Source organism: Serinus canaria, chromosome 17 (assembly GCF_022539315.1).
Source record: "Serinus canaria isolate serCan28SL12 chromosome 17, serCan2020, whole genome shotgun sequence".
NCBI classification, from domain to species: domain Eukaryota; kingdom Metazoa; phylum Chordata; class Aves; order Passeriformes; family Fringillidae; genus Serinus; species Serinus canaria.
In genome coordinates, this window is record NC_066330.1 from 1655822 (window position 1) to 1678200 (window position 22379).

The window sequence follows — 22379 nt, forward strand, 5'->3', positions numbered from 1 at the left end:
GTAATTGCCAGATGGGTTCTGGTGCAGCAATGCAGACTCCACGCACTAAACTTTCCCAGTTGCTATTTACAAACCCTTTTGCAGACAGAATCCACTGAGGACAGCCAGTGAAAGGCTCTTCACTCCAGTTTAATAAGGTGACTAACAGAGCTCGGCTCTGGGAGAGGGATGGTTTCAGGTTTTCTCACCAGTGATGTTTCCTGGCTCATGCTGGTTGGCCCAATGCCCGAGCTAAAGGTGCTTACAGAACTCACTCGTTGGGACAGGGAGTGGGAACCAATCCTGCACTACCATCAGTGATTTATCTGTAGGATGCCAACTAAACACCAGTTTTATTTCATCTGCCAATCATTTTGTGCAGCATGTTGCAATTCTGCATGTCTTGGCTACAATGGTTAAAAAATTTTTTCTCTGAACGAGTGGACAGTCAAGACTAATATTTATTTTAAAAAAGTAAAACAAAATTGTAAGCACTTTTTGTAAAACCAATGTCTGTTTTGTTACATACTTTTAATGTTGTGCTTTGTAAATGTCTTATTTGTGTAATAAATAAAGTTAATGCAAGTAGAAGTGCTGGCACTTACATCCAGAAAATGATGTAATTCCATTTTATTTTATTTTTAAATACTTTCTGGCTTACTAATCAAGCAGCAACCCACCCAGTTTTCCTCTTTTATTATTTTGTTAAACTCTGGCTTCAGGAGAGTTCAACAAACGTTCGTAGTAAATGGATATAATTTCCTAGTTAGCAAACCCGTCATTAAAGAATACCTCTGGTGTACATTATTACAATGATCAATCAATATCAAAGTACTGAGCAAAAAGAGAGGAAAGGAATTCACCAGGACAGCTAACTAAAATCTGGGAAAATAATGTTGATTAAGATGGATTTGAATGACTTCAACACCGAATCTGAGGCACTCTTTTTAACAAATTGTTTTCAGGCTTAATAATGTTTATACATACTACACTGCACACCTCTCAGGAATATTATTGTGAGTACAGTTGGCTCTTTTGCCGTGGCTTTTGCTCAGCATGACTGATTAAATGATTATTTCCATTTTTCTTTGAGCTGACAAAGATGACAGAAAGATTATATTCCTGTCGAGGGAAAGGGTGAGACAAATCCACGAGGACAAATTGCATTTATTGTGAATCAGATCACCTGCTTTGCTGGAATACTGTCTAGGAGAGGCTCTGGGATGGTTTTGGTTCCTGCTCATCCATTAAGTCCCAGGCTTTCCGGCAGGTCCGAAGGATCCATTCGTGCTCATCATCGTCTGAAAGGGAGAGAAAGGAACCTTAAATATCCCTGTGCCAGAGCTGCTCCTTGCACCCCTGGCCTCCAGTCAAACAAGCCATTTTCCCCCTGAAAAAGAAATCCATTTTTTAGCCATTGGCATAACACTTTTTTTTTTTTTTTTTGGTGTTTGTTGAAAAGATTTTGTGCTGTTTGTGGGAATTTGTCAAGGCAGGAGGGACTGGCTCTGTGGCAAGGACTGATTATTCATCTGTTTGATAAGCTTAGCTTGGGTGAGCCACGAGATTTCCATGCATAGATTTTACATTTTGCCTTTTTGGGCAAAATACACAGGAGAAATGTTGAAACTATCAGAAATGAAGACAGGCATTTAAAAAATACTCTGGCTGTGTTGCCTGTTGGTTTATAAAAAGCGAAGGTAAAGAAAAATTGTCAGTAAAATCCCAGGTTCTTGTCTTGGAGCTTTTCTTTCCATGCTGTTTCTGAGATGGATGTTGTGGCAGGTATTGATAAGCTGATGTAGTGGCTGAGAGATATTTTAGACCAACTCCTGTGTCCCTTGTTAGTATTCATGTCTGTCGTATTTATTCTGAGAGCATAATGACAGTGTGGAAAGAAAATAAAAGCAAAGACAATGTAGGAAAAAACAACTGACCGGCAAAGTTTGAATAGTAATTTTCTGCATGATTTGCAAAAAAATAGCTTGGTGAATGTTAAGTTGTGGCTTCTTAATTTCAGGGATTTAAATTGTCTTGTCTCCAAAAACTGTTCTGCAGCCTTTTCCTTTGTGTTTGTGTAGGAGAAAAGAGATCTGTATATTAAACCAGGAAAAACAAACTTCAAAAAGCCTTGGGGAAAAAAAAAAATCAAAGTATTACTTACAACAATACCTGTATTATTTTTATACAAATGAAATATATTCGAGCTGCTTCTTGTGTTTACCACTGTCTTAACAAATTCATATTAGCTGCTTGTGATGTGTGTAAAAATGTAAATGTTGAGGGTTTGTGGCAGCCCCTGTTACGTACAAGAGCAGATGATGGGAGGAGGATGGAGCCGAGGGGGTGTGACCCCTGTGACCATCACGGTTCCATTTTTTCACCCTGCTGAGCACCTGCCTGGGCAGGTCAAAGAAAAGGGAGAAAGAAGCAGGTTGCTTCTTTAGGAGTCAGATTTTCGGGGAGATCTTTTGATTGTGGAGTTGTAGCTTCATGCTGAAGTGCCAGAGGAGCATTGAAATGCAAAGGGGAGGAAGGTGCTGGGAATGAAGTGCTAAGCTAGGAAGTTTCCAGAGGGTTATGTGACAGATTCAGACGCACAGGTTTGGGGGTTAATCCTATTCACTGTGATGGCTATGGAATCGAGCTTTGTCTTTTCTTTTTCTTCCCCCATTTATTTTTTTCATGCTGCCCTCCCTTTTCTGCCATTGCTGGCCCAGCAGCTGGGGGCACACCCTGAGGTGCTGCTCACATCCAGCTCTGCTGGCACCCTGGTGCAGGCAGGAATGGTGCCAAGGTGCTTGCTTTAAGGGCTGCAAAATAGTCATCATCTGGATCAAATAGCTAAGTTCAGCTCTTTCTGTGTTTCACTGATTTTTTTTATTCCTTAGAGATCCACAGATCCACAACAAAATATCCTGTTAATGGCACATTTCTAATTTGGGTGTAAAGTAGGTGAAAATAGATGCTGAAAAAAATATGCTAAAAGGGAAATTAAAAAGATGAGCACAGAATCTTGCTTAAAGACCATGCAATTCTCACAGGCAGATTCCACCGAGGGCTGCAACAGGAATGCAAATGTGGTCCTTAAGCTTTCTTAAAAACAACATCCAAGCCATAATCAATGTGCTGGCTTTTGTTCTATGCACTAGGTGTTGGAGATGGGATCACGTGAGCCTGGCCTGTGACAGATATTGTCCACTCCGTGTGGCTCTGTGGGTTTAGCTGGAATTGCCTTAAGTAAAAAAAAGATAGTTTAACTGAGCTTGGAATAATTGCATGTAAAGGGAACTTTTGTCTGTTTCTGTCATGGTGAAGGAATAAGAAAACTTAGAGATGCTGTGCATCACCTTGTCTGGCTGGCAGCTGGGCACACCTGGCTCACCTGAGTGCTAGAAATAACCAGCCTGAGTCTGACTGAGCCCTTGGCAGCTCTCACTCAGCTGAGCATCAAGGGCTTAGGCACAAAGAAGGGCAGATGCTAACTTGGCCTCACAGGTTTCCAGTATACTCTGGGATTTCCTAGTCTAGGAAAGCACCCAGGACAAGTCACTCCAAGGATCTTGGCCCTGCCGGACTGACTCCCAAAATGTCTTTAGTTTGTGCAGTGATCTGAGCCTGGGCAGATTCAATACATGTTGATAAGCCCTGCTTAATCTGCTTGGAGTTTAACCAGATGTAAAAACTGGAGAGGTGTGAATTTCAACTTTGTGGATGGAAAGGAAATATAGATGGGATGACTCAAGAAGTAAATGCCCAGAACTGCCACCCAGCCCAGTGTGAGGTACAGCTGCTCCTCGGTCTAGGTAAGGGGAAATGAAAGAATTGGTCCAGGCTGGGAAGAAGAACCACAGCCCAGGGATGAGAATGGCTCCAGGGCTGGCTATGGGAGAGGAGGCAGGGAAATATTAGAATGTAAAGAGTTAAGCTATGGTAAAACATACTTTTGCTACACTAAAGAAGACTGGTTGATAATTACTGTAGTTTTAGGGCTATTTGAATCAGTGCAGCTGCAACCTCTTCAGTAGTAACCCCTGAAACAAGACAAACTGGGTTTATTGTACTGAACAAGTCTTAAAGCTCCTCCCTGATTGTTAGTAATTGGCAGCAATGGACTTAACAGCCTCTTGACTACCCTTTTTACACTCTACCTGACTGTGCAGCTAACAATTTAAATCACAGATGCCGATCCTTCTTTGTGGCAGCTGCTTGTTAACTACACGTTCCTCTTTTTCTGCCACTGGCTGCTTCCATAACCCTGCAACACCAGGGTTAGATTGGAGAATCACATTTCATCAATATTTAAAATGGAATTAAACCTTGAAGTTTGATTAATGCTACCAGATAGTGAGTTGTAATTACTATTTTGCAAATTACAATTGTTTGAATATGTTAATATGATTGTCTAAGCACATCTTCACCTTCAGAAGTAATTTTCCTTTTAAAAAAGATTTGAAAAAAATACAAACTCTTTAATCAGTGCTAAATTATCACCCTGTGCACAATTAGGTAGAATGGGGTTCTTCGTGTGGTGTGCTGAATTTTGTGTCAGCATATTTATCTTTAAAAGTTTATCCATTTTTTTAGATTTTCCTCAGCAGAATAAACAGTGATGGAACAGACTTTGCTGAAAGAGGACTAACCATGCTGGTGTTTGAAGGTGAAGGGAAAAAGCTTTGTCTGAGCATTTCACTGCAATCTGGTGTATCCCTGTACAGTTAGTAAATGTTACCCATTTTAATTCTTCCAAAGTCAGTGAAATATTATCATTATTATAATGACATATTATTGGAATCTTGAAACTGAAACAGCAAAAGATTGTAATGGATGAGCTCTTGAATTATTTCCTTGTGTCTCAATCAAAAATGAGATCAGTTTCTAGCACCCACTAAATATATCTGGAATATTGTGGGTGAGCTCCTCAGCCAGCCCACACTGGGACAGCTCTCTGTCATTTTTGGGATCAGTTCAGGCTGTTTTCTGTGGGCAGGCAGAGGCACAGGGAGCCAGCCCTGGCAGCCACCTGCACCACTGCTCCCAGCAGCATGCAGGAACAGCACCAGCCCACAGGAGGTGGTTAAGCAGGAGGGAAGTGTCCTGGTGTCCTGCTGGACACTGTCACCCCACAGGTCACTCTGGGGAGCCTCTTTAGGTAAAGCTGAGGCTGTCATGTGTTCCCCTAAGGAGCCCATTGCAAAATTGGTTCTTCTTACCAAATATTGCCTGGCATGTTTCTGCCTTGTTTTGGGGGGCTTTAGGAGAAGTTCTAAATGTTGGCCAAGTCCAAACAGGTGTGACAGCCACTGTTAGGTGTATTCACAGTGAGTTCCAAGTGCAGCCCACGAAAATCAGTGGATTTCTGCTCTCTGCAAAATGAAACCACTTGCCTCCTTTCCAATGTTCAGGCTAAAAGTAGTGGCAGAAGAGATTTCCCCAAATACCACACTCCAGATTTATCTCTCAGCTGGGATTAGAAACAGCTGAAAATTCAGGGTGGCCTTGCTTCAGGGTGCTTCCAAGGGATGTCATGAGAACACACTGTAATTGAGGTGCGTTTAATCTTGCTATATTAAATGCATATTGCAAAGTTTAGAATTATTTGCTTTTAACTATCATGTTTCTGTGTTGCTTATGGAAACCTCAGCTGTGAGAGGCTTCTGAGGACTCTGCATGCTTAGGTGCCTGCCATGGCACAGAGCTGAGGCTGACAGCACTGGCACTATTGTCATGGAGGCTTCTCTTAACTATTGCTTTCCCAGAAAAACACCTAGAAGTTTGCTAAAATTAGAATGCCCAGTGGTTTGAGCAGGGAAAAAATGATATTGTTCACCTTTAAAACCTTGCCTGACTCTGTTAGGTCTTGGCAGCTGTATGTGTGCCTGATGTCTCAGAGGCTGTGCACTCTGAAATTCAGATCCATGGCTCCCTCCCCTGCCCAAGGGCAAGCTGGGACCTGATGTGAGTGGGTGCCAGCCCTGTGTGTGCCCTGTTAGAGCCCAGGAGGGGAGGCAGAAGTGAGATGTGAGTGGGTGCCAGCCCTGTGTGTGCCCTGTTAGAGCCCAGGAGGGGAGTTGGTGTCCCTGGGAGGTGCCACCACTGGCACAGGGAGCACTGGGAGCCCTGGCACAGCCCAGGCCCAGCCCTGCCCAGAGCTGCCCACAGTTTGAGGGGTGTGTTTGGATGGTCTGTGTTTACAACAAAGCATCCTCCAGCAGCAGCTGAGCTTCCTCCCCGTTTGCAGAGGGCCAAGCACACGCAGCCCATTGTAAACAACAATATCACCGAATTCTTTCACATCCCTGACTCCTCCCAGCACCCGCAGAGCAGCTCATCATGTTCTTCCACTGCACAATCACAATGCCCTGTGATAGCATCTCAGCCATGGGCTCTGCCTGGCACACCCCTTCCATTTCCACTGCTCCCCCCCCGGGTCCCTAGCACCCCTTTCCTTACTGCACCTGACCCCAACAACATCAAGGCTGGCAAGAAAATGGAAAATATGTTTTCAATTAACCTTTGCTTCCACCCACAAATTCTCACCCTTCCACTCTCTTTTAATTACTGTCATTCCAAAATGGCCCCCAAATGAACTTTCCATCTCTTGTAAAAGTTGTTTTCACATGAGCTGTACATTGAATTAAGTGCCTATAAGATTGTGTGTAACCTATTTAATGGATTCACAATAGGATGGTTAGCACCCAAACAAAGGTGTTATTCTTGGCATGCCACTCTTTGGAACTGAAACTTCCACAATTTTCAAAAAGATAAGGCCAGGAAACCAGAAGGAACAATATATCTGCAAAAGCTATAGCTACTGAAATTACTGTGGTAACTTCCATCATGATGCAAATGTTAATATTATCACTGCTGGCTAGAGCCTGGAATATAAATTATCTTGGTTCATCATCTATTTTGCTGAATGACGGATGTTTCAGATTAAAACATGTAAGCCAAATTTAATCTGAAAATGTTCTTGGTTGCTCAGATGAGAAGTCTCCAAGTGTGTCTGTCTGTCACCTGAGTAGGATTTGACATTGTGAAAGATGCATGTATGAATTTTGCAATGGCATCCAAAATGTGCTTGATCTTCACACATTTCTATACAAAAAGATACAAAAAGAGCATGTGATGGGTAGGAACATTGGCCTAACATTTAAAAAAGTGTTTAGGGTAGAGTAAGGAAAAAAAGGCTTCTCATAGGAGTCTGGGAGTGTCATTTGAAATGAAGGGGACTCAATTTCTCTCTGCCATCTTCACTGCTCAGCCCTTTGCCTTGCCCACTCAGCAGTCCCACTGTGATACCTGCCAGGGTTCTGCCTCTCCTCCTACTGAGATCTGGCTCCTCAATTAATTTATTGTTAAGCATTGAGGATTATTGAGATCCAGAGCTCTGACATTGGAACAAAAACTAACTAAAAAAATAGGAAGAGGTAGATAAGTGACACTTTGAAGATCCAGATCAAAGAGCTATAATACAATTTCTGACCTGCTTCTGGATGTAATATTTTTCAAAGCTTTTGGCTACCACAAAGTCTGGAAAGCAAGTACCAGAAAACTGGAATTGTATGAATGTGGCTAAAAACCCATGTCCTGGAACTAGATCCAAAGGAAAAAGGTATGTGGGAGATGGAGGAGACAAGAGCAGAAGGTGAATTTGAGGGTGAATTTGTAGGTAGCTCTGCAGAGCCTTGTGGGCAAAGACAATAAGCTGAATGCCATGGCAGAGAGAGAAAATATTTTTTGCAGTGGTATTTTGGAGGAATATGAATCAAAGAGGCCCGAAGGAGGAACTAGCAGTAAAAAGGACAAGCACTGCAGCTGTTGAAAGAAAAGCAGAGGGCTACTCACATTCATATGCTCTGCTTGTGTAAATGGAGAGCAGCACTGGCTCTCTGCTTTACAACCCTGCTTTCAGAAATAAGTTTTTCAGCCAAAGTAAAGAGAAAAAGATCAATGGACTGCAATAAACGGCATTTAACATAAAAATGAGTAAAATTTACAATCCAGTTAACTTGTTAAATGTTACAAAATCAGCAAACAATAGACACAATTTGTTTTGTTCAGAGCCCAGAGGTAGAGACCAAATCCTCTAAATTAATTTCTGCAAAAGCTGGGGTTTTTTTCCAAACAGGTCTGGATCCTATTCGTTGTAGAATATACTGATTACCAACTATTTTTAAGAGCTTTACACAAACATTATTTCTTTTGTTGTGTGAAATGCAGAATCAGCCATCTGGCAAATGCCCCAGAGCTAAAATCTTTTACATGACATATAATTCAAAATGATTAAATATACAACAGAAAATAGCTATAGCATTGCACTTAAAATAGCATGAACTTTTACTGCCGATCAAAACTGATTTCTTTAGCCTAACAAGTATCCAAAGAACAATTATTTGAAGAGCTTTTAAGAGTTTCAATATGTAAGAACTAAACCTCATCTAAATTCAGTATCTTAAGTCAAATAAAAAAGAAACAAATGTACAAGAGATTAAATGGTCCTGCCTTATAAGTAGACATTTAAATCTATGGGAAGCTAAATTCATGAGAACAAAAATACTATATTCCCTCTGTATGTGCATTGCTGGGGCTTTCCTCTGCTCACTCAGGGCATCTGCCAGAACAACTCGTACATTCTTAGGCAATGACACGGGGACTAGCCTGGAATCAGGCTGTTCATCCCCTCCCTCCATCAGCAGAACGGGCAATTTCAAAGAAGAGCAGGGAATAAAGCTCCGTGCATGATCCCTCAGTGCAGTCAATCTTTTTTCCTGCACTGCAGTTGACTCGAAGTTAAATTTGCTGTCTTTTTTCCAGAAATACTCCAGGCCTGAAAAATTGCCAGGTCCTCATCCCACACCCAATTCTCCAGTAGTTTCTGAGAAAGAGCACGCAAACATCTGCATGTATTTGGGGTACATGAGGGTAGGTATAGAAATATTACCCTGAGCGATTATTGAGTGGTTATGGCTGTTTCTCAACTGCATTTTTCAGACAAGTCAAAGTCTACATTTCCCAAAAAGCACTTGGTGCAAGTCAGAGCTGAGCTGTGAGGGAGAAAAGGCCAAATGTAGAGATTTCTCTCATGGATTTGTGTACTTGGATAAACCTGAAATGGTTGAACACATCATCGCTGACTGTCCAAAATATTTCTGCTTCTCAGCTCTTTCAGACCAAGCATGAGATCTCCATCCCAAGGTAACAACATGAGGAAACTGTAAGTCTGTGATTAATAAGGCTTAGAATTAGAATGGCTTTGCTCCCTTGCTTGGGGAGTTGGGCCAGCCTCACAACCTCAGACATTCTAACCCCAGACTTCTCTAAACTACACGAAAATAATGTTCTTGAATCTTGACCTTTTCAGCTCATAATGATTCCTGAAGCAGCAGGATTTTTCCTGCTGCTTTTCACGAGACTTTCAGCCTTGTAGAATTGCTGATTGCTGGCTGGCTTGGGACTGCAGCAACACCAAAACCCCTCTTAATAAGACACTTGTCCTGGCCTTCCAGGCCTAATCCTGCTCTTAATTCAGTTCCCTGCCTGAGCTCTGAGTGAAAAGGCAGATTTTGTGTCTTTCTGCTCTTGATTTATAGGAAGAGGTACAAATGTATTTCAGGTAATACTGACTGCACTACAGGAAGCTCCCCTATGGACCATGATAATTAAACCTGAAGAAGAAATATGAAAATAGTAGAATAAATATTCTCATATTAGAATGAGGGAAAAGCCTGTTTTATATTATTTAACCCATCCCTGTGAAACCACAGGAGAAACAAGGCAATTTTCATCAAAAATATCTTTGCTTTTCATCAAGACAGGTGACCCAGGCAATCTGCTGAGATCTTTTCCATCTCAGTATAAAAAAATTCCTTGGTTTTGATGGTATTTTCTCTTTGAAAGTTATGGGCTTTTCTGATATTCAGAGGGCCTAAAATCTGACTGTCACAGCTCTTCTTGTACCTCTCTGCTTTGCATTAAAAATAATGTCTTGAAGTTTCTACTTTTCACTGAAAAACTGGGAAATCTTCCGATCTTTCTATTGACCAAACTCTGTTACAAAGGTGCCAGGAGTCCTATTTCTGAGGGGGAAAAAAAAAAAGCAATACTCCTGGTGAAACAGGAGCCTGGTCCCGGTATCTATTAAAAATAAACAAGGTATCTTCTTACAAATGAGCCTTCCCATTCTTATTTATGTGCTCAGTTCTGCGTACTTCGCAATACTGGCAAAAGGAAAAGCTTGAAGAACACATGGAGAACCAGGAGAAATTTGAGCATCCCCAAGGAAACAGAGGTTTAGGGACGGAGTAATAACTGCGAGGCTGTAATGAGAATTTGGAAGAGTTTGCTAGATAAAAACTAAAACAAAGCTGCTGCTGTCATTTCATTCCCTGGGCCCGCTGATGTTTTCACGAGGGGCCTTTGCTGCTCCAGCAGCGAGAGCTCCGCGAGCAAACGAGGATCAGAGCTGGAGCTGAGCAGTGCAGGGCTGGCCAGGCTCCCCAGGAGCCTCCCTGGGCTCCCCATCCTCTCATCCCCACGGAACAGTGCTGCCAGCAAGCTCAGGGGGTTCCAGGGGGCTGCTCTGCCCTGCCTGGAGCTGCACCTGGCCGTGCCAGGCTCAGGGATCCAGGGATGCCTCGCTCTCTTCCACCAACAGCCCAGAAACAATCAGCCACTGCTTCAGAATAGGGCCGGGGTGAAAGGTGAGCCCTGGAGCATTCTGAAGCCTGCTGCCAGGGCTGAGGAAGATAGTGTCATTTTGGTAAACCTGTCAAGCTGTTGTAAGAACTTCCTGAATGCTTCCTACCATCTGCTTTTGATGCTTTCAAGACTTGGCTGGAAGCCTGGAGGTTTTCCTGCTCTTTCCTGCCCAACCTATAATGGAGTAATTCTGGATCTGTTCCCTGTCATCTCAGCCTCTTCCTCAGTTTCTTCTGCTTACAGCTGGGGTTTTTTTTTTACATTTTTTTTCTTCTCTTTGCTTCAGCGGCCTTGTGCCCTGAATCATCTCTCCTGGGGCGGCCGGAGTTCCTCTGATGTTGAACAAGTGCCGGGCTTTTCAATTGTGTTCGTGTTCTTGAGAGGAAGGGTCTGGCCTACACGACACATTCCTTCTTCACCCTCACATCAACAACTTGAACTTTGTGTGCAGGCCTGGCTGGAAGGGCCACACCAAGGCCATCTCCAGCGGCCTGGAGGCCGCACGCTGCGCCCGCCGCCGGGCCCGTATTGATTGGTATAATTTGTAGGGCTTGAGATAAATGTCATCAAGGACAATGAGTTCAAAGAACAGATTAAAAAACAATAAATTGAATTCCAAGGCGTTCCCTCCTGTACTAATCTGTGGAGGTTCCTGTGTTTTTGGAAAGCATGTTGCTTATCTTCCTCATCAGTAGGCCCACTGCATTCCAGTGTTTTGGATCAATGCCATTTGTAATAATCTAGATCAGTTTTTATTCAACGTTTATAAAACAGGCCATGTATCACAGGGTATATTTTATAGCAGATGGTATCTCCAATTCATTTAACCCCTCCCCACTTCCCTCTCCAATATCACAGTGCACACTCACAAAAGCTCTCCAAAGTAGAGCGGAGCAGAATTTTTTTACAACAAACAGTAAATTTGCTGAAAAATGGAGTTTCCAAGCAACAAAACTGTTAAACTGTAGCACACTGAAAATGAAATGTTCTGTTTCCCAGAAAAAAGAGGTTTTGCAATTTGGACATTTGAAGAAAAAAAAAGAAAAAGCGGGGTGGGTGGCTGTTTTCAGAAATCAGTTTCATTTTAAAACCCTCTGCATCGAAAAGGTGATAAACACAAAGATTAAATAGCCAGAACACAAAGTAGGGTTTTATTACAAGTCAGATTACTTTTTTTTTGGTTATCCCACTGTCAACTGTTTGGGGATCTTCTGTGGATTATAATTTGAAAAGTTTCTCTTTTGACTTGGCAAGAACTAATTTTCCCCAAGGTTTATTAATTTGAGGACCTATCCATGTATTTGCCAGACTCTGCTCCCAACACAGCTCTCCAAGGTGAAGGTTTCCTTTCAGGAAGGTAAGACCCAGACTCATTTTAATAAACTGGACTATTCCAGCACGTAGAGATAAGCAGATGCTTAGGCACTTTGCTGCTTGACAACATGGAGCTTTTCAGCTTTCAGGATCAGTGATGTGCCCCTCACAACCACTCCCTTGCTTGAGATCATGACAGGAGAGACTGAAGATTTTTCTGAGATTAACATACCAAATGGTAATAAAACATATTTATTCATATATGCTTGGGAATACTTCATTGTAATTTTGCAAAATATGATTTGTACAGCTCTGGGGATACATAAATCACTGATAAAATAAATAAGTTGAAGATATTTTAGCTCAGTGATAATAGAAGCAGGTCATGGAGTTGTTTATATTTTGGCTTAAATCAGGCAGCCTAGAAGATATAATAAACCCTTCTTAGTTTACCTTGCAGAAGAAGTTAAATCATACCTGCATTTCTCAGAAACTTGCGTTTGTAGTCAACAACTATTCTGGTTTTGGGGTTATAGAATCCATCACCACAGTCATAACAACCTTTTGGGATTATTTTGGGAGGATCCAGATTTGTAAGCTGAGCAATGCCTGAAGGGGAAAAACAAGGTTTAATTTTTTTTTTTTTAATTTATGCCTTTGATCAAGATCACTAACATACATCTCCATGGTGTTTGCCATGAAAATAACAGAGTTACCTCACAATAAATTTTGTAAAACATTTCATCAATTTTGCAGATGGGGAAAATGAAAATGGAAAAATGCACACACAAAGATTGTGTGATAAAAAAACAATCACTTTGATTTCCTCATTCACAGCCCTGTGATTCAGCCCACCAAGTTAACATTACAAGTCCAACCCTAAAATCCAAAAAGGGGCCAGGAGAGAATCGCTGGCTTCACAGAACTCCATGTCATCACTAAAATATTCTATGTATTGTGTGTATTAAATTACAGATTTTACTCACTTTTTTCCTTTACAAACCCACCTTTTGACTAAAATAAATAACATTATAAAACTCTTCAGCAAAAACATAGACTGAACACAAACATCTGTTTTGGCATCTTCTAAAAAGCTACGTGGGGCAGATGCTTGAATTTTCATTTGGTGTGCTGGATGCAAACCAATTGCTTTTGCTCGACTTCTCTGTATCAAAAGCACCCTGCTGAGGCAGTGAGGGTGAATGGTATGAAAGGGTTAATCAGGATGTCAAAAGCTGCAGATGATGAAGGCCTGTCCTGCCCCAGGAGAGTGCTGTGGGTGCAGAGCTGCACCCCAGGCTGTGCTGGTGGAAGGTGCTGTCCACATTCTCCAGGCAGCATCTCAGGCTTGTATGAAATTAGCCAGAGCATTTCTGCTCCATGTTACTCATGTAGCTGAATTAATCTTTCTTAAGCAAAGTTGTTAGTTTAATTCCTTCCAGACTCTCAGGATCGCAAATGCAATTTAGTACCTGGTGGTTTAAAGCCAGAGCAGATTTCTGTATAGAATCTTCTGTCGTAGCCGTCGCAGTAAAGCCATTTTTCCTGCTCGTATTCGAGACCATCTGTAAAAGTGTATTTCCCCTGCAAAACACGTTTGAGTGCAGAGTTAATAAACATGATGGATGGACGGAACCAAGGCCAGGTCGCTCCGGCAGAGCCGCAGCAGGGCCAGCGCGGCTCCGCTCGCCTTTTGTGGGGAACCCCGCCTGCGGTGCCAGCAGCCTCCCCCCACCCACCCCGAGGGGTCCAACACCGCTCTGGCTCGGAAACCCGCGTGTTTCAGCCCAGGCCCCTGGGGGCGCAGCCCCCCGGCCGTACCTGCGTGGGCAGCCCGCGGTCCCAGAGCGCCCGGTACGCGCCGCCTGTGGGGCGCCGCAGCTCGCCCTGCCCGTGGAACATCCCGTCCCACAGCGAGCCCCGGTACTCGGTGCCCATCGGCAGCGTGTAATAGCCGAATCCTTCCATCCTGGAAGAGATGGCAAGGGTGGACGGTGTCAACCCCGCGCCCCCGGGTCCCACCAGCTCTCCGCGACCCCCGCCTTGTCCCCATGGCCCATCTGCAATGCCCGCGACTCCCCTGCCCTCCCAGTACCCCCCCGCTCCCACGTGTCTCCTGCGCACCCCTCTGTGCCCTCCGTCTCCACGTGCTTCCCCCCGCCCCTTCGCGCACCCCCCGCCTCCACCCGCCCCCGGCACCCCCCGTGCCCCTTCCCGGTGCCCCCGTGTCCCCCGTGGTGCCCGGCCCCACCTGCCGCGCATGACTCCCCCCAGGTACCGATCCCCCACCAGCTCCATGGCGGCCCCGACGGCGCGTCCCGGTCACCGGGGCAACGGCCCCGCCCTGGTCCCGCCCCCGCCCTGGTCCCGCCTCCCCGCGGCCGCGCGTGCGCGGTGCGGGGCGGGCTCTGAGGGCGCTCAAGGAGAGCCGCCATGCCCGGGGTGCTGCGGGTGCCCCCGCTCGAGGAGCTCGATGTGCAAGAGGTGAGTGCGTGAGGGCCGGCGGGATCTTCCCCGCTCTGCCCTGCCTTCCCCGCCCGCCCTCACGGCCGCTGTTCCCCGCCGCAGGTGGCGGTGAGCTCGGCCGTGCTGAAGGCCGCGGCGCACCACTACGGCTCGCAGTGCGACCGGCCCAACAAGGAGTTCATGCTGTGCCGCTGGGAGGAGAAGGACCCGCGCAAGTGCCTGAGGGAGGGCCGGCAGGTGAACCAGTGCGCCATCGACTTCTTCAGGTGAGCGGCCCCCGGCCGGGAGACGCCGCCGCAGACCCCGGGCCTGGAGGTGACGGTGCTGCGGGGCCGTGCCCGGCACTGTCACTCGAGCGCTGGCGGTCACTCGTTCCAGCGGAGCGCCTGTGCTGTGGAGACAGGTTGGGAGAGCTGTTCGGCCTGGGGAAGAGAAGGCTCCGGGGTGACCTTAGTGACGCTTTCAGTACCAGCAGGGGCTACAGGAGAGCTGGAGAGGGACTTGTGACAAGGGTATATGATGTGACAGAACAAGGGAGGGTGGCTTCACACTGACAGAGGGCAGGTTTAGTTTGGGTGTTAGGAAGGAATCTTGCCCTGTGAGGATGGTGAGGCCCTGGTACAGGATGCCCCAGAGAAGCTGTGGCTTCCCCATCCCTAGGAGTGTCCAAGGCCAGGTTAGATGGAGTTTGGAGCGGCCTGGCATAGTGGAAGGTGTTTCCTGCTCATGGCAGGGAGTGGAATAAGATGAACTTTAAGGTTCCTGCCAACGCAAACTATTCTGTAATTCCTTTATTCTAATTAAAAATGCTGCCACCATCACCACGTTCAAAACTTTTATACCTTCTTCTTAAACTTTATCTCCTGGGAATAGAGGCCATGTGTATTGTCTTGCCTATTTCTACATGGGTTTATCCTGTCACTTGAAGCTCTTGTGCCTTTGTTCCAGAGCAAGCAGCCTGGGTTTTTATTGGGAACTCAGGGCAGTGGTGTGAGGCTGCTGGACCTTGCAGCTGTGTGATGAACTCCAGAAACCAACCTGTGTGTTGCATTGTCTGTCCCTGTCTCACAGGTGAACCACTGAGAAAGCTTGAGCAGGTGCACCACCTGCCTCTTCTGACCAAACACGTAGCTCCAAGGCACATGCCAGTACTGTTTGTACAGAGCCTAATCTAATTACCTCAAGGCATATCCACCTCCAGCGCAGCAGCTGAAACATCTGCTCTAAGCATGGCTCTTTGAGCTTCAGACACAAAATTATTTAGAAGCATTAGAGCACCATATAACGTAACTAAATTACTTGGCAAAACAAAGATGTCCTGTTGTGGTGTTCACCACATCCCGTGGAGGAGCTGTGAGCATGCACCCAACAAAAATCTCTCCACATTCCAGTGAAGTAATGGAAATTTCACAGGTACCTTTACCAAATACTGCCTTGAGTGAAGGTTTAGCTGTTCCTGAGGACTTAAAGCTGCGAGACCCGCTTGAGCCCGAGCTGAGGTTGGGGTAGAGGAGCCGGAGTGGCTGAGTGGTGGTGCTGAGGGGTTTGTGCTGTGGTGTCCCCAGGAGCATCCGGACGCACTGCGCCGAGCCCTTCACCACCTACTGGACGTGCATCGACTACACCGGGCAGCAGGAGCTGCGCCGCTGCCGCAAGCAGCAGGCGGCCTTCGACTCCTGCGTGCTGGACAAGCTGGGCTGGGTCAGGCCCGACCTAGGAGACCTCTCCAAGGTAACTTCTGACCCCTCGGGGCACGCAGGCAGACCCTGCTCTCCTTCCTTTGCGCGCCTTTTGTCCAGAGCAGGTCTCCGGCACCTCTTGGCCTGATGGTGTTTCGTGAACTCGGCGCTGGAAGTTTGTGGGATAGTAGAAGTCAAGAATGGCAGCATTTTCCAGGGTTGCTTTTCCAAAAGACTTACTTAGACAGTGAAATGCTTGCTTTTTTGCTTTTCCTGGTAGAGGCTTTTCCTTTAGGAATGAAGCTCGTGCTCACGTGGAGCTATTCTGTAGTTGTGATGAAACACCCCTCCCTTCCCTTTTCTTAGAAGTATTGAGGAGCTCTCATCAGCTGAACGATGTGTCCTTACTATTGTTTGGTTCTTGGTAGTTATTCCTTGAAGTTCTGACTCAACCTGGCTATTAAATGCTGTGAGAAGTTGTATCACTTCTTTGCATTTTTTTCCAGGTTACGAAGGTGAAGACAGACCGTCCTCTGCCTGAGAATGTCTATCACTCTAGACCCAGACCGCAGCCAAACCCACCCACAGAAGGGCAACTGAAGCCCTCTCCCTTTGGCAGCAGGCTCTTTTTCTGGTCCTGGTGAAGTGGGCAAGCTGTGCTGTGACTCAAGTGCAGAGGTGTGGCACTTGCACATGTAAATTGTGTGGTGTGTGCTGGGTATTACTAATAATTAAAGAGCCCAAAACCATTACATGGCTGAGCAGACTTCTTTAAACTCATGGCAACAAGAACAATACATTTCCCTGTTTTGCTCAGAGCTCTCTGCAGTCACACAGCCCTGGGGACCTTCTGGGCACCAGTAACGTCAGCTGGTTGATCATGATTACCAGGATTGTCTGGGATGTGTGCAAACGTAGTTCCAGTCTTTGACTGCTGGCCCATCAATCACAGACTGGCGTGAGACTTGATTTACTTACTGAGAACATTGCCTCATGGATCAAGGAAACTCTGGGAACAAACAAGTCATTAATGTCTTCCCTTAGTCTTGACAACTGATAATTGTGCATTCTTTCCAAGAGACTCCTGTAAAGGTTTAACCTAAAACCTGTCTTGGAGCAAGGGGTTGGTGGAATCTGGCATTTGCTAGGTATGGGGCAATACTGTTTCAGCCATGAAGATCTCTGTTGTGCTTCCCAGCTGCTCATACAACTTTGGTTAGGGACTTCCACTTTTTGGACTGTTCTACTGGGTGAACACAAGCTACTTTATCAGAAAAATCATAATAAATTTTCAACACCTTTCAGGAAGAAATTTTCTCCTAAAGGATCTTGTGCCCCATTAAGCAGGGTAGGAAAGGAGGTTCTATTCTGTCTCAAGTCTGTGACTTTGAGAGTTTGGGGCAAATCCTTCCCAATTTTTCATTGTGATGTTCTTTTCGATGGAGAAGTTAGTGAGCTTTTTTAAATTGATCTTTTCTACAAAATCTGAAAGTCACATTTTTCACAGGAGTTGGATCTAGTCTTTCATTCACCTCCATCCAATAGCAAGGTCAGAAAAAAAAATCCAATGAACTTGTTTTTCAAAAGCAATATGCAGTTTAACCTGCTCTGGGTGAGATTGTCTCACCTGGACCATGGTGAAGAGTGGAACTGTGCTCTGCTCCTTGAGTAGCCTGCTGGTAGTAGGATCTGAAGATTTACCATCTCCTTCTTTGAGGTGGGATTAAGCTGTAATAGTTCTATAGCTGCAGCATGTGTTTCTGATCTATGGAGCTAGAGGGAAAATTGTGTAACATTTATCTAAAATCGCTTGTGCACTGTGTAACTTCTGGGTTCTTGCTACTTTCTGCTGGGGTGCTTTGACTGAAACCCAAGGCAGGTGCTGTGTTTGCATTTTAATGTACATACCAGGCTGTCTTAGCAGCTCCTTGCCTAAATCTGTCAGCTGGTGCTGCACCTTTGCAGCTTCTCGTTGTCCATCACTGGCACCATCTCGGAGCAGCCTCGTCTTTCTTGCTGCAGAAAGAGAACCCTTCTCTGCAGAGACTGAAATTGGGACAAGCTTGGGGTCTAATTGTATTCATCTGAGTGAGTGCAATGAGGTCTGGCTGAGGGGAGGATGAATTGTTCTGGGATGTTAACACGTATCCCATCAGATCTTTGCTGAACCACTCCAACAGTTGATCAGGAGTTTTTAGATCTTACCATGTTCTGTTAATAACTTACCATTGTCAGCATATTGCACTGCTGAACATCTGCTTTGGAATTAACAGGCATGGGCATTCCAGTAGTCAGCCCCTAATCACAATTAAAGAGTATTTTTTCCTATTAGATTGCTTCTGAAAAGAAAGACATTCATAAGTAGGGGGGGCAGGTTTTTTCAACAGCCTGATAGGAACCCCACCCTTAAGTTGGCCAGTACAGTAAGCAAAAAAAAAAAAAAAAAAAAAAAGTGATTTTGATTTATGTTGAGCCTCAAAGGTTTAAGATTATTTTCTGTTTCTTGACAGCTGAATATACAGCCTCTTGGGTCAGAGCTGTGGGATCCAGTAATGATACACTGATCATGGTTTAAAATGTCAGAATTAACTGTCTGCTGGCCTAGATTCTCTCTTCAGTTTCAAGCAGGAGTGGGCAGGTGAAAGTACAAAAGAGATCAGCAGAGGAGGACAACGAAATGATAAAGTCAAGTAGAATTCAGCTGTACTCTGAGCATTTCCTTCATTAACCTCTCCGTGATAATTGGTTCTTGTCTTTATCTCTTGGCCAAATCTCTGGAAAAAGTTGCCAGAGGCTTTTCATGGTGCTTTGAACAGTGCCTGAAGGCAGCTATTTCTGCTCAAAATTCTGTGGCGTTACTCAAACCTGGATGCCCTTTTGGAGCTGTAATGGAAACTAGAACAAGTGGATGTCGAGATTCAGTAAAGACCATAAAAGTATTTTTGAAGAATGTGTCTTGACAATTTTTTGGCAGATGGAGAGCAGACACAGATTCAACACAGATATTTCCCTGGCCCTGTGAGAAGTGTTATTTGTTGTGCTGTGGGATCTCAGCTTTGCCAGAGTTTCTAATCACATGGTAAATTAACAGAATGTTAAGCCAGTGTTGTAGCGTGTCCCACTGTGGGTCAGATTCGACAGAACCTGCTCCCTTCTTTCAGACTGTGGGTGGGAAGAGTAAAATCTGAGCATAATATCAAATCTCAGTAAGGTGGGACTGCATTTCTGGTGAAGCAGACTTGCGTGGCAGTAGTACAACAGCACATTTCTGAGAACATCTCTCTCCAAAACATCTGGCAGTTGGAGATGCCCTGGTTTCAAATGGTTCTGCTCAATTCAGGACTGTACAATCCTTTTGAAGCTCTCTGTGTGCTCTTGTACTGAAGAGTTTCGAAGCCAGAATCCATCTGGGCAGTAACAGATTTCAGACTCCCTCTTGTGGCTGTGTTAAGCTGATTTTGGGCATCTCTCTGAAGAGTGCCATCGTGAAAATCCAAAGGCTACTTAAATACAGAAACTTGATTAGATCTTTTGTCTTTGCTATAAAATTCATGTTGTCTCAACTTGATTTTTCCTACGTATAAAAACTCTTCAGTATGAAGAGAGGAAGAAAAATTATTTGAAAGCTATTGCCTCAGTCACATTTGATGTGGTTTAAGGAAGTTAAGGTAGAGTCAAAGTAGATGGAGGTGGCTGGGAAGTCACAGTGTACATTATAATTCCTTCTCTGAATCCAGAAGGAGATTACTCTGGTGCTGCAGAGAGCTGGGTGGTTCTGCACTTGTGGGGCTGGTGTGAAATGAGTGGGCAAGGATGGGAGCAGTTTAATTGCAATATTTACCTTTGCATGAAAGCACATTATTTCTCTTTGTTAGGAACAGACATGGCCTCACCAAATGGACTTACTAATGTAATAACTCTGTTAATAATTTTCTGGTTTTTCATGTGAGCCCTCCTACCTGGGGACCTGATCTGAATCTAAGGCACGTTCTGCATGGCTGAGTGTGGTGCAAAGAGTACTCTGGCAAAGAGAGGAGCTCTGACAAAACACAGCACAGCAAACTAGGAGCACATAGTCTGTGGTGTGAATTTGGCTTTAAAGCAGTAAATCAGCACTGCAAGCAGAAGCAGATGCTGGAGGACAGGTGGCTCCCAGACCCCCAAGGCAGGTCAGCAACAGCTCAGGAGTTATTCCTGGGCTTGGTTTCTGCTTCAACAAATTTCTCCACTCCCACATGCTGCCAGAGCCTTGGCAAACCCCACACAGGCACAGTGCAGGTTCCTCTGTGCATGGCAAGGGCAGGCAGTGAGGGAGGAGAGCCCCTGTGCCCAGGCTGTGCCTGCCTGTGGAGAGCTGCTCCAGGCTGTGCCAGGCTGGGACACAAGCAGAAGCTGTTGGGACATGAGTTTTGCTATACATCATACATCAAAGAAGAGAGCGTTTAATGGGGTAAAAGCTCTTTTTTGCATCCCGAGCATATCCCCAGTGCTGCTGCCTGAGAAATATCTTAGATCACGTTTGTCTGTTGCTGGTGCCTGAACAAAAGGATTCCAATCTGCAAGTTCCTGTGCTCTTGGCTAGGCTTGGCAAGTGCAGGTGGTTCAAGGGAGTGTTTGGTTCACACTGTGTTCTGCAGCACAAAATGGCAAACAGCTTTTGCACTTTTGATAGGGTTTAAATTAATTTTTCCCTTCTCACCAGGGTAAATGAGGGCTGGGAAGAATGGCCATGCCTGTTGCTTTGTTAAGCTCGGCTTTGGCTCCAATTCTGGCACCAAGAAAGGAAATAAAATACAGGGAAGGGGAGCTCTATAAAAGAGCTATGGGTCTGCTCCCAAGTTGATAGGTTAAACCACACAAAACCCTGAATCTGAGGCATTGCTCTAATATTTGTAAAATCAGCATGGCAGCTCTGTTAAGGGCTATGAGTCAGCCTGAGGGTGGTTCAGCTCTTTATAAGTAGTAGCACAGCCTTCTGCTTCCATGCAAACAGGAGCGAGGATTTTAATGGAGTCAGAATTACCCCTTTGGTTAGAGCACCGTCTGACCTCTGCTTTGTTCTCGCTGCCTCCCGTGTGCAGCTGTGCCGAGACAGGAACCTGACCCAGCTTTGGGAGAAAAGGGCTGGATGGAGCCCCTAAATGTGGGATCAGCGCAGCCCTCCCTCCCTGCTGCCCCTCCCTGCCCAGCCCGGGCTCTCTCCGGGCTGTGCCACTCGGCTCCTTGCGCTGCTCCCGAGGCCCCAGTGTGTGCCTGGGCGCTCAGGTGTGGTCCCCGGGGGCCGGCGGAGCTGACCCGGCCGTGTGCGCCCCGCGGGAGGCTCTGCCCGGCCCCTGGCGCGGCCACCGGCGCTCGTGGCCAGCCTGAGCTCCAGGCTAAACAGAGGAAGGTGAGGGTCAGCCGCCGAGAGCTCTGCCCAAAGCTCAAGAAGCACATTTTGGCAGAGGAAAGAAATACAATACAAGCAGGGAGGGAAACTCGACTTCCATCCAACCCCCTCCAAGAAGCTTTTGGCTCCCTACAGCTGCTGGAGTCTTTACTACCAGTCACTGGGCTCTTTATTTTTACAGGCTTTCATGTGTTTGTTTTCTGTCTCTTAGGCCAGTGTTTCAGAGGGGACAGAGCAGAGCAGGAGCAGTGGGGACTGGAGGGTACAGCCCTGCACAGGGGGACAGGCAACCCAGCTTCCCTTTCCTGCCTGTCACTATCTCATTGTGTGGCCTTGGGGCACTGTCACTTCCCTCTCTGTCCTGGCTCCTCTGCGATGGGGTGGTTCCACCCAACACAGCTCTCTGCTTGTTTACCATCTTTGTCCTTGTGAAGTGCCTTAGGGGAGTCTTGGGGGAAGCTCTGCCTGGGCAGGGCAGGCACAGCCATGGCCCAGTGCTGTTCTTGCCCAGAGCAGCAGGAGCCACACAGTCACAGGGTGTGGGTGGGCAGAGAAGTGCCTGTCACCTGTCCTGGAGCCTCTGCCCTCTGTGGGCACCCAGCTCTGTGATCAGAGAGGCAGCTGGAGACCTCACTGTGGGGTGGAAGAGGAGAAATCTCTCTCTCAGCACTTTGGCGGGGTATTTCCCAGTTCTGAACTGCTCCTGCCTGTCAGAGATCACAGTGGCAGCACCCTGCCTTCTGCTGGGAGCCATCCTTTGGCAGTGCTGGGAATGGCTGTGTGCAGGGAGCAGGGAGGAGATCACAGCAGAGACAGTCCCCAGAACACGGGTAGCATCCAGCCCTTGCACA

At 45.9% G+C, this 22379-nt stretch overlaps 2 protein-coding genes across 2 annotated transcripts; one reads left to right on the forward strand and one right to left on the reverse strand.

Moving 5' to 3' along the window:
• Nucleotides 1–1045: 1045 nt before the first annotated feature.
• Nucleotides 1046–13962, reverse strand: MORN5 (MORN repeat containing 5). The gene is made up of 4 exons (XM_030232868.2): nt 13816–13962; nt 13467–13578; nt 12472–12603; nt 1046–1280 (listed from the first exon to the last, which is right to left on the reverse strand). The coding sequence occupies exons 1-4, from the start codon at nt 13960–13962 to the stop codon at nt 1186–1188; spliced, it is 486 nt and encodes a 161-aa protein (XP_030088728.2). The 3' UTR covers nt 1046–1185.
• A 399-nt stretch (nt 13963–14361) lies between these two features.
• Nucleotides 14362–16891, forward strand: NDUFA8 (NADH:ubiquinone oxidoreductase subunit A8). Its single transcript, XM_009093343.3, has 4 exons — nt 14362–14478; nt 14563–14726; nt 16026–16191; nt 16646–16891. Exons 1-4 carry the CDS (start codon nt 14428–14430, stop codon nt 16781–16783), a joined length of 519 nt encoding a protein of 172 aa, XP_009091591.1. The 5' UTR covers nt 14362–14427; the 3' UTR covers nt 16784–16891.
• The last annotated feature ends 5488 nt before the right edge of the window (nt 16892–22379 follow it).